The sequence below is a fragment of the Hyperolius riggenbachi genome, chromosome 1, assembly GCF_040937935.1.
Source record: "Hyperolius riggenbachi isolate aHypRig1 chromosome 1, aHypRig1.pri, whole genome shotgun sequence".
NCBI classification, from domain to species: Eukaryota; Metazoa; Chordata; class Amphibia; order Anura; family Hyperoliidae; genus Hyperolius; species Hyperolius riggenbachi.
Genome location: NC_090646.1, coordinates 277,254,349 through 277,268,916, shown reverse-complemented (window position 1 = coordinate 277,268,916; position 14,568 = coordinate 277,254,349). Strand labels below are relative to the sequence as shown.

The 14,568-nt window shown below is 43.4% G+C and overlaps 1 protein-coding gene across 4 annotated transcripts in view; it reads left to right on the top strand.

Moving 5' to 3' along the window:
- The window catches only part of LOC137506633 (transcription initiation factor TFIID subunit 3-like), a 401,567-nt gene that overhangs the window by 185,547 nt on the left and 201,452 nt on the right, over nucleotides 1–14,568 (top strand). For all 4 annotated transcript variants that reach the window (XM_068233615.1, XM_068233614.1, XM_068233616.1 and 1 more), the window contains 3 exons: nucleotides 4,359–4,434; nucleotides 6,560–6,666; nucleotides 14,166–14,232. In XM_068233615.1, the coding sequence (XP_068089716.1) occupies nucleotides 4,359–4,434; nucleotides 6,560–6,666; nucleotides 14,166–14,232 (250 nt within the window). The remainder of the gene's footprint in view (nucleotides 1–4,358; nucleotides 4,435–6,559; nucleotides 6,667–14,165; nucleotides 14,233–14,568) is intronic.

The window sequence follows — 14,568 nt, the reverse complement described above, 5'->3', positions numbered from 1 at the left end:
GCCAGATTTAATTGCTCAGTCTGGGATTCTTGTGACTGCTGTTAACAGACACTTTTAGCAGTGAGGGTGAAACAGAGAGCATGGTAAGTGTTTTCTCTAATGTTCTTACTAATACACATGGTAAAATACACAAGGGGGCTTCCTCTCTGGTTCCCTTTAAGTGTCTCTTTAAGGTGCCCTGCTTTAGCAGTGCAGCTTAACTACTTGAGGACTGCGCTAATTGAAATCTGCGCCCTGTTTTGATGGCTATCTGGCTGCCAGGGTGTAGATTTCAATACACGTTCTCGCTGCTTTTGTCACTCCCGACGATCTCGCCACTGTCTCCCCGCTGCAGCTCACCCGCTCTGGCGTCTCTATAATGGCAGAGCCCTGTGAGTGGGTCAGGAGCTGATTTTATGGGCTCCTGACCCTGTCTATCAACGTAAGCAGCTCCCATTGGCTTACATTGATGGGGAGGATCAGGAGCCAATGAAAGCGGCTTCTGACCGGGTCACAGGAACTCTGGTGACTGAGGTTCCCGGTGTGCAGCCTTGACTGCGATTGCCGTGATTCGTCGGTATTCGTTGTTGTTCCACCAATTCTTGTACCAGCAGTCTCTGGTCCTTAAGGGTACAGAGACCGCTGGTACTTAAGTGGTTAATAATTCAAGCCCATTGTGCCTTATTTTTAATACTAACTAAAGTTTTTTTTTTTTTTTCTGCCCACTTTTCCATAAAGCCCAGCTCCATGGATTGTATCAGGGCTGTGGAGTCGGTACAAAAATCTTCCGACTCCTCAGTTTCTGAAACCACGGCTCCAACTCAGACTCCGGGTACCCAAAATTGCTCAGACTCCGACTCCTTAGTCTAATACTTAACAGGGCTGTGGATTTTGTACAAAAATCATGCGACCCCGACTCCGACTCCTCAGTTTCTGAAACCACGACTCCGACTCCGGGTGCCCAAAATTGCTCCGACTCCACAGCCCTGGATTGTATGGCTTGTTGTTGTTCTATAGACAGTGGAACTATGCAACTCCTGCACGTTTACCTTTTGGTCTCTGTGCTCCCTTTGATAATGCCCTCCTTGCCCCGTCTGAGTTTTGGTGAGCGGACCTCTTAGCAGGTTTGTTGTGGTACCATGTTCTTACAGAGTGGACATCCTTTTGCAACAGAATATGGCCTTTGGGAAAATGGTACTTCAGACTGTTGTCCCTCCCTAGTCCCTCCTTACTTGATAATCTTTCGTCTTTGTCAGGGTTGTTCACACTACACGATCTTTTCTAAGTGCTATGTGAATTTCCTATGTGTGTGTGTTCACACTGGAGCAATGCGATTTTGTGAAAATCCCCCATATTGCATTAGCAAGAGCTTTTAAAATATCTAGTGCTTAACCTCCTTAGCGGTATGCCCGACACGGTGTCGGGCATACCGTTTGCTGGCCCCAGGAGTCCCCCATGCATAATTAATGCGATCAAATTGGTGTAAAACGTTTAGCTAGCACTAGGCTAGCTAGTACAAGTGTCCAACTCCCCCGATTGCTGCTGATCCCCCCGTTAATACGTTACCCAGCCTGGATCCAGCGATCGTGCAGTCTCCCCTCACAGCTTCGGTCTCTCTATGGGGAGGAACGGGTTTGCGCATGACGTTAACGTCATGTGCGATCCTTCCCTTAGTGATGACTGGAGCTGTGCCGATCACTGGATGCAGGCTGGGTAATGTATAAACAGGGGAGCAGGGGTGGAGGGGGGTTTAGGGGGGCTGACACTTGTACTAGCTTTCCTGGTGCTAGCTAAATGTTTTCCTCCTATTTGATCACATTAATTAATTTTGGGACACAAACTGGAAAAACCTCCTGAGCGGCGTAACGCTCAGGAGTTTAAAACGCTCTTCTAGTGTGAATCCAGCCCTTAAGGTGTATTTCTTAATCACGATGAAACTGCTCCAGTATCGACTGCTCTGGGTACTTTCTTTTTACTTTTTTGTAGACTACATGTGGGGTACTGGCCTAGATGACTTTTGTAGCTACTGAAGATGAGTGGGTGTGGGGCTTTTAATGATGAGAATAATAATAATAATGTAAACATTTTAAATACAGTGGTTTGCAAAAGTATTTAGCCCCCTTGAAGTTTTCCACATTTTGTCATATTACTGCCACAAACATGAATCAATTTTGTTGAAATTCCACGTGAAAGACCAATACAAAGTGGTGTACACGTGAGAAGTGGAACAAAAATCATACATGATTCCAAACATAAAAAAAAATAACTGCAAAGTGGGGTGTGCCTAATTATTCAGCCCCCTGAGTCAATACTTTGTAGAACCACCTTTTGCTGCAATTACAACTGCTAGTCTTTTAGGGTATGTCTCTACCAGCTTTGCACATCTAGAGACTGAAATCCTTGCCCATTCTTCTTTGCAAAACAGCTCCAGCTCAGTCAGATTAGATGGACAGAGTTTCAGATCTTGCCACAGATTCTCGATTGGATTTAGATCTGGACTTTGACTGGGCCATTTTAACACATGGATATCTTGTTTTAAACCATTCCATTGTTGCCATGGCTTTATGTTTAGGGTCGTTGTCCCGCTGGAAGGTGAACCTCCACCCCAGTCTCAAGTCTTTTGCAGACTCCAAGAGGTTTTCTTCTAAGATTGCCCTGTATTTGGCTCCATCCATCTCCTCATCAACTCTGACCAGCTTCCCTGTCTCTGCTGAAGAGAAGCACGCCCAGAGCATGATGCTGCCACCACCATATTTGATAGTGTGGGTGGTGTGTTCAGAGTGATGTGCAGTGTTAGTTTTCCGCCACACGTAGCGTTTTGTATTTTGGCCAAAAAGTTCAATTTTGGTCCCATCTGACCAGAGCACCTTCTTCCACATGTTTGCTATGTCCCCCACATGGCTTGTGGCAAACTGCAAACAGAACTTCTTATGCTTTTCTGTTAACAATGGCTTTTTTTCTTGCCACTCTTCTATAAAGGCCAACTTTGTGCAGTGCACGACTAATAGTTGTCCAATGGACAGATTCCCCCACCTGAGCTGTAGATCTCTGAAGTTTGTCCAGAGTCACCATGGGCCTCTTGACTGCATTTCTGATCAGCGCTCTCCTTGTTTTCCTGTGAGTTTAAGTGGACGACCTTGTCTTGGTAGGTTTACAGTTGTGCCATACTCCCATTTCTGAATGATCGCTTGAACAGTGCTCCATGGGATGTTCAAGGCTTTGGAAATCTTTTTGTAGCCTAAGCCTGCTTTAAATTTCTCAATAACTTGATTCCTGACCTGTCTGTGTGTTTTTTGGACTTCATGGTGTTGTTGCTCCCAATATTTTCTTATACAACCTCTGAGGCCGTCACAGAGCAGCTGTATTTGTACTGACATTAGATTACACACAGGTGCACTCTATTTAGTCATTAGCACTCATCAGGCATTGTCTATGAGCAACTGACTGCACTCAGACCAAAGGGAGCTGAATAATTACGCACACCCCACTTTGCAGTTTTTTGTTTTTTTTAAATGTTTGGAATCATGTATGATTGTCATTCCACTTCTCACGTGTACACCACTTTGTATTGGTCTTTCATGTGAAATTCCAACAAAATTTATTCATGTGTGTGGCAGTAATATGACAAAATGAGAAAAACTTCAAGGGGGCCGAATACTTTTGCAAACCACTTTAGTGCTGGAGCTATTAAAGTGCACCTGAGATGAATGGTAGTGCAGCATTTATACTTATCTGGGGCTTTCTCTAGCCCTATGCAGGCCTATGAGGGCTCTCCGGACTTAATTTTTACCATAGCATTTCATTAAAGGACCACTATTGCGAAGAAAGTAGGCAGTTAAAATTTGACAGAACTGACAGGTTTTGGGCCAGTCAATCTTCTCTTGGGGGATTCTCAGGGTTTTCTTTATTTTAAACAGCAGCTTAACTGCCACCACAGTAAGATACCAGCCAGCCTCCCTACTCACTTGCACACTATTTTGTCAGTTAGACTTTGCAACTGCCGTTCAGGAAATGCTGTTAAAAATAAAGAAAACCCTCAGAATTCCCCATGAGGAGATGGACTGGCCCAAAACCTCTCGGTTCTGTCAGATTTTAACTGCCTATTTTTTACACGATAGTGGTCCTTTACTATATCATTGTAGCAATGCTGGATACCATTTTCAGTGTAATGCCTGAAGTTCCAACTGTCAAAAGCTGTTCTGTTAAGGGCATATGAACAGCTGCGCATAAACACGTGCTTTAGTGTAGCTCGAAAATTGTATTCCTGTAAGCTTGCAGAATTAATTTAGGTCTGCTTCAGCATTATCACCTACTGCATTTTAAAAACAAACTTATTAATCTATAGTTTAGTTACTTTACTGTTTTACATCTCTAAAAAGCAACAAGAAACAGCTTGGAGCTGCAAAGTGTGTCTTATGAGATTTCCGAACAGTCGCCTTTTCATTCCTACATGGGGTAAGTGTGTTCACTATTTTTTTATTATAATATTTTAGTTACTTGGTATAAAGTACAGTGACACCCTTGAAACTGAGATGGTAACCTGTCAGGCAGTGACTTTTAATTTGTATATGTGAAAGACTTTTACCCTGCATTGGTTAAAGTGTACCAGAGCTGAATAATATAAGATTTATACATATCTGGGGCTTCCTCCAGCTCCATCCGCACGGATCGCTCCCACGCCGCCGTCCTCAGTCTTTTCTGTCTTCTCTACCGAGTCCCATAACTTCAGCCAGCCACGGCCAGTCTGTGCAAGAGAAGTGCGTCCTTTACGTATCTCTCTAGCAGCCGCCGGAAAGATGTGTAGAGAGCGCGATTCTCTTGCGCAGACTGGCAGTGGCTGGCTAAAGTTACGGGAGCCGGCACTGGAGCTGCAGAAGGCTGAGGACGGCGGAGTGGGAGCGATCCGTGCGGATAGAGCTGAAGAAGCCCCAGATATGTATAGAAAAACTTTTATTAGTACTCGGCTCTGGTTTTCTTTAAGCGTTTTTTTTTTTTTTTTTTTTTAACTCCATGATAAATGTTCCTGCAGAATTATTTTTAGATTTTCAAAGAATACAATATTGTTCACATACAGAAAGGAATCTCTTCATCAATCCCTCAGATCAGTGGTCCTCTAACTAAGGGCTTTTTTACCTGCCCCCACACACAAAATGTATTACTTATAGATGCGGTCTGCTGCATCTTTAAACATTGGTGGCCCGCATATAGAATAGTAGTTCTGGCACCAACCTTCCACATGGAAGCCAGAAAGCAGTCATTTGCTGGCTTCTGGGTTGTGCTGCAGGCTTTTGCAGGCCATTGGGTGACGACATGGCTCACATATGACTTGCTATGTTAGGATCACGATATCTGCACTGTATTGGTGGCATAATAGCTGCACATAGTATGTTGGAGGGCATACTACCTGCACATGCTGTGGTGGAGTGCATGCTATCTGCACATGCAGTGTTGGAGGGCATACTATCTGCACATGCAGTGTTGGAGGGCATAATATCTGCACATGCTTTGTTAGGGGCATAATATCTGCACATGCTGTGTTGGTGGCATAATATCTGCACATGCTGTGTTGGGGGAATAACTGCACTTGCTGAGTTAGGGGCATGACATCTGCTCTGGTTAAATTGGAGAAATGAGGGCTGCCCTTGTTAAAAGGCGCTGTCTACAATAGCAAGGCTAAATGTTATGTTTTTCTACAGCATTTCATGCGTACTCCGGCCCCCCAGCAGTCTGAAGTATGTTGACCCGGGGACCCCTGCCTTAGATTGTAAGCTTTTGGTAGGGTCCTCCCTTCCCTAGTGTATCCTACATGATCATGTGCTCCTTTCCTATGACAGTCTTGTACCTATGTTAAGGGGTCTACCTAACCAGCCCAAAATCATTGTGATGTATTTTGTATTGTTTGCCTTGTATAGCTTTGTCCTATGTTGTATAACCTTAGTTCTGTCAACCTTTGTATCATTGTATGTATTTATTGTCTAGCGCTGCGCAATATGTTGACGCTTTATAAATAAAATAAAAAATAATCATGACAGTTAGTCATGAATTGGAGAAGCACGAATGTCAGTCAAGATACTCATCCAATTTATATTTGTTTCAGCTGCCACATTCAGGAACGAGTCTTTTATATGTGTGAGGTCTCCACATCTTAATGCTTATCTACATCATTTTGGCCTCCTGCTGGGAACAGATAGGCGAATGTGTATTATCCCCTCAGATTGCTTCTGATTAGAGGGGAGGTCTATCTGTTAAAGCCACCAACTTGTGACAACCATTCTGACAAGGGGTGCAGATGTCCATTTCTGTCAGAATGATGCAGTGGCGGATGAGGCAGTTGTATTGGGAAGCGTTGGGAGTTGTTGGATGGGGCAAAGATAGGAGAGCACAGTACAATGTTGTGGCCAGAGGGGTCCAGGCAGTTAGCTTGGAGGGTTGGTGTTCCCCTTTAGGTTGGGTACTCTGTGTCATTTTAAAGAGACAAACAATTTTAGTGTCTATCAAACTGAGGTTACATGTACTGCTATTTAATCTGTCCTTTACATAATCCCTCACTCAAATTTACTTGCCTTGTGTTTTCTGTCAGACAACAATCAATACAGAAAAAGGAGAAGTTTCAGAACTCTAAGAATGACGAAACTGATTTAAATATCACTTATATTCAAGGGAGTGAAAGCTCTAAAACACCAAGCGGTGAGTTACAGACAATATAACCATTCTGCTTTTTAAGTAAGTCCGTAGTTGTGTAATGTACTATTTGAGGTACATTGCATGTTATGGTGGCTACAGTGGGTAGAGAAATAATTTAAGGAAAGCATCTTAGAAGTCACAGACCTGCTTTCACTGTTATTATTTTACAATAGCTGCTTTCTGTTGCACTTTTTTATTTCATGAAGATCTCTATCCAGTGTTGTTGAAGGCTATAAGAAGATTCAACAAATTAACTCCTTGAACAGGTTGTGTCCTATCATTGTACACTGCCGGAATTCGCAGAGTTCCTGAGAGTGACCCATTATTTTGCAAACGTTTGTGGGTGAAACCTGCATGCCTAGGTTCTTAAAGAGAACCCGAGGTGTGTTTAAAGAATGTCATCTGCATACAGAGGCTGGATCTGCCTATACAGCCCAGCCTCTGTTGCTATCCCAAACCCCACTAAGGTCCCCCTGCACTCTGCAATCCCTCATAAATCACAGCCATGCTGTGAGGCTGTGTTTACATCTGTAGTGTCAGTCTCAGCTGCTCCCCCGCCTCCTGCATAGCTCCGGTCCCTGCCCCCGTCCCTTCCCTCCAATCAGCAGGGAGTGAAGGGATGCAGGCGGGGACTGGAGTTCTGCAGGAGGCGGGGAGAGCAGCAGACTGACACTATAGAGATAAACACAGCCAGCTCTGACAAGCTGTTTGTCAGCAGCGTGGCTGTGATTTATGAGGGATTGCAGAGTGCAGGGGGACCTTAGGGGGGTTTGGGATAGCAACAGAGGCTGGGCTGTATAGGCAGAGCCAGCCTCTGTATGCAGATTTTATTCTTCAAACCCACCTCGGGTTCTCTTTAAATTCATACACCTGTGGTCATGGAAGTGATCAGAATACCTAATGATTTGAAGGAATGTTCCAATACTTTTAGGAATATTACTCGGCAACATTGCGAATGTTTAATAACGAATGATATACCTAAACTCAAAACATATCCAACCCAGTGTTGGAGTAGAAAAATAACTGCTTTGCTGCACTACTTTACATGGAGGGAGGGATGATTCTCATGATGGATCAAAATTGCCTTGGGGGTGGAATGATGGCTGTAGAAGTTATGGAGGGCAACTTTGGTTAGGCCCTTTTTACACTTAATCAGTTGCTCTGTTATAACTGGAAGACAACTGATTTTTAAAGTAATGCCCATGTTTTCCTTTGGCACAGTTCCCACTATACACGTTTTCACTGAATGCCATTTTACAATACACTGCTGTGGAAAAACGCATACCAACGCATTTAAGGACATCCGAGGTGAAAATAAACTGATGAGAAAAACACTTGTATCTATCCTCCTTCTCCTAAAATGACTTTACAGACACAGTTTTATTTTATATTTAAATCTAGTTTTCAGGTTTTGACTGTTTCGTTATCTCTGCTCAATGACCCCTTCATTGAAGTATACTAGAGCTCAAATCAATGAATTATTGATCTTTTTTATCTCCTTGCTGCTCTCAGAAGCCATTTACTAACAGGAAAGTGTTTTATGGCTGTAATTACTTATCAGTGAGGGTTATGCTATAGTCTGACCCGGCCGCAACTCGGACAGAAACTGTCACTTGCATACCTGATGTTTAACTCTTTCAAGCAGAGAAAGAAAAAAAGGAACACAGCCTAGTTATTTGTGTACTTAGCACTGTACATACACATGTCTATCTCATCATGTCACGTCACCTTGGTTGTCCTTTAAGTGTAAAAGGGCCCTTATACATAATTGGGTGGTAGGTAGGGAGTGAATGGTGCCACATGTTGGGGGGTGTGGAAATATTAGATAGTGAGCGCACATGGTGGAGAGGTGGGGTGAATAGCTACTAAAAATAAAATAAAATGCAAGCGAATCTTGCATGCGTTTTTAAACAGTAGTTCTACTCATGTGGGGGATTCTCTGGATGTCTTTTGTTTTCTAAGATGCTCCTTGAATGGCAGTGGCACATTCAACTGCCACGATATTGTGCGCATGTATGGTAGTTGGTATTTTGTATAGATTCTTTTCAGGAAGTGGTTTCTGAAACAATTCAAAGAACGTTTGAAAACCCCCATGAGGAGATGGACTAATCCAAAAACTTTTGGTGAGCTGTTCAAATCTGTCAGATAATTATACTTACTGAAAGTGACTACTACACAGGAAGTACTAAAAGTATTCAAGGACAAGTGCATGTATGTGTACAAAGTATTTTCAATTTTACGGATTTTTGCCATGGTGCACCTTTAAGAATATAAAGTATTTAAACCTGATGTATGCAAAATCACAGCAGTGGCATTATTTACTTTTTAAAATGACTGTTATAAATATACACTTAACCTCCTGAGCGCTTAGCTCGTCCATTACTGCCGGAGGGATAGCATGACCCAGGAAGATTAAAAAACAAAACAGCTTTATGTACATCATGTAACTAGCATTTGGCTAGCTATTCGTGTTGCCCGATTGCATCCGCTCCTACCAAACCCCCCCCAACCGATCGTGGCGTTATACGTACTGCTCCCCCCCAACCGATCGTGGCGTTATACGTACTACCCCCCCAGCCTTTTCCGTCACCACCAGGTGTCGTTATGGCAAGGATCGGGATTGCACTTGACGTTACATGTCATGTCCCATCGTCGCCATAGCGTCAACCAAAACTGAAAGAGGTTACGGCTCTCGCAGTATCTCGGAGCGGTAAATATAGCTGGCGGCGAACGGGGGTGGGACACTGCACTGGGGCGATCGAGGGACACATGTAGCTAGCTACATGATTTAAAACAAGTTTGTTTTTTTTTTTCTTAAAAATTAGCCCTTCCGCGGACGAAAGTCTGCAACAATTGAACACCAGGGAGGTTAAAGAGACACTGAAGCGAAAAAAAAAATTATATGATTTGTATGTGTAGTACAGCTAAGAAATAAAACATTAGGAACAGAGACAGAAGTCTAATATAGTTTCCAGTACAGGAAGAGTTAAACTCCAGTTGTTATCTATGCAACAGTTGTTATCTGTCTTTTGAAGCTTCATTATCTTAATTGTCAGTCATTGTATCTTCTTTTTCTCCCCAGAGGACAGGTCTATAGATCACAAAAATGCTCTGCAAAAACGTTTAGAATGCTGAGTAGTGTGTAAACTGCAAATATTAGAGAATGATGCAATGTTATAAAAAACACTAACTGAAAATAAAAATATGAGAATATTTTCTATTTTAAGTACTACACAACAAATTGATTATCATATTTTTTTTTTTTTCGCTTCAGTGCCTCTTTAAATTTTGAGGTCACCTCTACCTCTCTTTAGCTAAAGTAAGCATACAGTATGTTCACATTTCTAATAGATTAGAGGTTAGATTTGATGGACATCAAAGGAGCCTTGATGGTTACAGTTCCTTGCAAACGTAATCACCTCCCTGGCATTTTTCATGTTTTGTTGCCTCACAACCTGGATTTAAAGAGAATCTGTATTGTTAAAATCGCACAAAAGTAAACATACCAGTGCGTTAGGGGACATCTCCTATTACCCTCTGTCACAATTTCGCCGCTCTTCGCCGCATTAAAAGTGGTTAAAAACAGTTTTAAAAAGTTTGTTTATAAACAAACAAAATGGCCACCAAAACAGGAAGTAGGTTGATGTACAGTATGTCCACACATAGAAAATACATCCATACACAAGCAGGCTGTATACAGCCTTCCTTTTTAATCTCAAGAGATCATTTGTGTGTTTCTTTCCCCCTGCAGCTATCTTCCACTGAAGTGTCAGGCTTTTTCTTCCTGCAGAGTGCAGACAGCTCTTCCTGTATGTAATTCCTCAGTATGTGAAAGCCCAGCCAGCTCAGAGGAGGATTTATCCAGCTTGTAAAAGATAATAGAGCAGAGAGAACCTGCCATAATCTAAATAACACACAGGCAGTGTGCAGAGAGGGGCCAGGAGGGGGGAGATGTATCACAGAACCACAACACTGAAGAACTTGGCAGCCTTCCAGACACAGGCTGACAAGTCTGACAACAGAGAGATAAGTTGATTTATTACAGAGATGGTGATAGTAGAATGTGCTGCAGGAAGCCAGAACACATTAGAATAGCTTTTGGAACTTGTAGGATGATAAAAAACAGGATGCAATTTTTGTTACGGAGTCTCTTTAAAGAGACTCTGAAGCGAGAATAAATCTCGCTTCAGAGCTCATAGTTAGCAGGGGCACGTGTGCCCCTGCTAAACCGCCGCTATAGCGCCGCTGAACGGGGGTCCCTTCACCCCCAAACCCCCCACTGCGACACTTGGTCGCTCCTGGAGGCAGGGCTAACGGCTGCAGCCCTGCCTCCAGTCACGTTTGTCAGCGGCGCATCGCCGCCTCTCCCCCGCCCCGTTCAGTGAAGGAAGACTGAGAGGGGCGGGGGAGAGGCGGAGATACGCGCTGACAGACGCGCGTGGGGCAGGGCTGCGGCGGTTAGCCCTGCCCCAACCAGGAAGCGCTCCCCCCGCATTACGGAGGGGATTTGGGGGATCAGGGACCCCCGTTAAGCCGCGGGATAGCGGCGGTTTAGCAGGGGCACACGTGCCCCTGCTATCTATGAGGTCTGAAGCGAGCTTTATTCTCGCTTCAGACTCTCTTTAAAATGGATAACTTGAGAGTTTGCACCATTTTGTTGATATAAAATACTCCTGAAAAATTCCCTACTTTGAAGATGTACTATTTGGTTGACACTTTTACACTTGCAGGTTAAAACTATGGTGTTTTGCCCTTTGCTACTGCAAGGTGCTGCAAAAGCAATGCAAGTCTATGGAGACTTGCACACTTATTCCGGTCCATTGTGGTGCGATGAAAATATCCAATCTGACGCAAGGGCTGCAGCGAGTTACAGGAAGCACCGAGCTTGACGCAGAGAGCTTGCTGTAATCCAAGTCTATAGGTGATGCAGGCAATCACTGCAGAGCTAAATGAACACCTACAGAACCCAGTTTCCACAGAAACTGTTTGTCCAGAGCTGCACAAATCTGGATTCCACAGAACTGCAATTAGAAAACCTCTGCTCTCAAAGACAAATGTTGCAAAGCGTTTAGAATGGTGTAGAAACCACCAGAATTGGTCCCTCGAGCAGTGGAAAAATTTGATTTTCTCTGACGAATCATCGTTTGGCTTATTCCTGACCTCTGGCCAAGTGTACGTTTGGAGAAAGCCAAAAGAAGCATTTCATCCAGACTGCCTTCTCCCAACCGTAAAACATGGCGGGGGTTCTGTGATGATCTGGGGTGCTATTTCTTCGAAATCCGCCGGACCAATGATTTCCCTTCATGAAAGAATTAACAGTCAACACTATTTAGGAATTTTGGGTGACCAAGTTCATCCTATGGTTCAAGAACTGTTTCCGGAGGGGAATGCCATCTTTCAAGATAATGCCCCAATCCATACAGCTAGAATTGTTAAAGAATGACCCGAGGAACATTCTAATGAAGTTGAGCTTCTCATCTGGCCAGCACAATCCCCAGACCTCAACATTGAGCTTTTATTGTCGTTATTAGAGATTCAAGTAAGAAGTCTATTTACGCTGCTATCGTCTCTAAAAGAACTGGGGGGTGTTTTAACTGAAGAATGGGCTAAAATTCCTTTGGTAACAATTCACAATTTGTATGAATCAATACCTCGGAGAATTGAGGCTGTAATTGCAGCTAAAGGTGGACCTACGCCATATTAAAATATATTTTGTTGATTTTCAAAGTGTTTCCATTATTGTGTGTGTGTGTGTGTGTGTGTTTTGCGCGCGCGTGTGTGTGTTGCGCGCGTGTGTGTTGCGCACACACACACACACACACACACGTAACACGTAACACTGTGTGTATACACACACACACACCGTATCTTCTGGCGTATAAGACGACCCCCAACCTTTCCAGTTAAAATATACATTTTAGGATATACTTGCCCTATAAGACTACCCCCTCTTGACTCTTGGACATTTGTATACTGTACTGTATGTACTGGTGCTATATTGTATAAACATGTACAGATACTGGTGGTACCCAGTATACAACAACCAACCAATCACGGTAATAGTTGTACTTACCGGCGATTGGCTGGTTGTTGTATACAAAGCTTGCTTGGATTGGTCAACTATCCCTGTCTCCAAGACTGTCAGAGCGGTAGCACAAACACGCCTCTTTCACCCGTCTGGCCCACCCTTGTATACGATTACCACCTTCTCTGCCTCTCAGATCTCGCACACGCGCGCCTGCGTCGCTTTACTGTAGTCCTCAGGAGTGAGATCTTAGAGGCAGAGAAGGAGGTACAGTAATGGGATGCAAGGGCGGGCCAGACAGGAGAAAGGGGTGTTTTTCTGGGCACAGCACCACTTTCTCTTTCCCATACCCCTGGTGCCCTGGACGCCTGCAGCTTGCTCCACCCTTTATTTACACCTTCCTAGTGAGGTGCCCCCACACCTCGTCATCGGGACCGCATTAAGTCACGTGTTTCCAGGAATCCTGGTGAGTGGATTTTCTTCTACCATACTTGTACAGCACCACCCTTGCTGCTTTCATATGGTTGAGATGCGGTCGTGGAGGTTTTTGAGCTCCCCCCACACTGTATGCAGCAACTGCAGATTCTCTGGTCCGGCTCAGCAGGGATGCTCAAATTCGGCTTCGGGAGATATCCGGATTTTTGCTATCCGGATATCTCCCAGTAATGCTGGGCGGGGGGGTCAAGCTTACCTCTCTGACGTCTTCTTCGGTCGTCCCTCGGCGCCTCCCACGATGCGCTCCAAGCGGCGGTCACCTGATTACAAACACTTCCTCCTTCCGGGTTGAAGGAGGAAGTGTTTGTAATCACGTGACGCGCGTGGAGCGCATCATGGGAGGCGCCGAGGGACGACCGAAGAAGACGTCAGAGAGGTAAGCTTGACCCCTCCGCCCAGCCCGCACAGCATTACTGGGGGATATCCGGATAGCAAAAATCCAGATATCTCCCGAAGCCGAATTTGAGCATCCCTGCGGCTCAGAAGTTTCAGCACCCACCCTATAAGACAACACCTGGCGTATAAGATAACCCCCAACTTTTGAGATTTCCCTGGGTTACAAAGTAGTCTTATACGCCAGAATGTGCAGTATATATATTCTCATATAGCATACAAATGGCAATTATCAGGTTTTTTTTGTTTTTTTATTTTATATATGATTGTCTCATTTCACCTCACATGCTTAATCATATTTTATGTAATCTCAAAATATATATTATGAACCTCACAAAATAGTCAAAATAACCCCCACACATTTAAAATTGAAGGTGTACAGCCTCTACACTCAGATTAAGTACAATCCTGCAGCGTCAAAGGGAGAACTACTGTCGGTTTAGTTGTGATGACGTGATGTATACTTTTTTTTGTTCTTGCTTGTATATTAAGATGTTGCTTGTATATCAAGTATATTTGTATAGCAAAGCACCAACCAAGTTATTCTCAATCCAAGGTTTAATAGTATATCTTTTCTTTGGTCTTTCAGGCAGTGGGCAACAAGAGTCGAGTAAACCTTTAAAGACACCCGAACAATCATCTGAGCAGTCCCAAAGGTTGTAAAATTTTTCCTCATGTGTGTGTGTGTGTGTGTGTGTGTGTGTGTGTGTGTGTGTATATATATATATATATATATATATATATATATATATGTGTATGTGTATGTGTATGTATATGTGTGTGTGTGTGTGTGTATATATATATATATATATATATATATATATATATATACATACATACATACATACATACATACATACATACATACATACATACATATACGTATACGTGTGTGTGCGTTGCGCTATATAATTATACTGTATATAGATATCTGTGTGTGTATTGAGATATATATATATATATATATATATATATATATATATACAGGATCT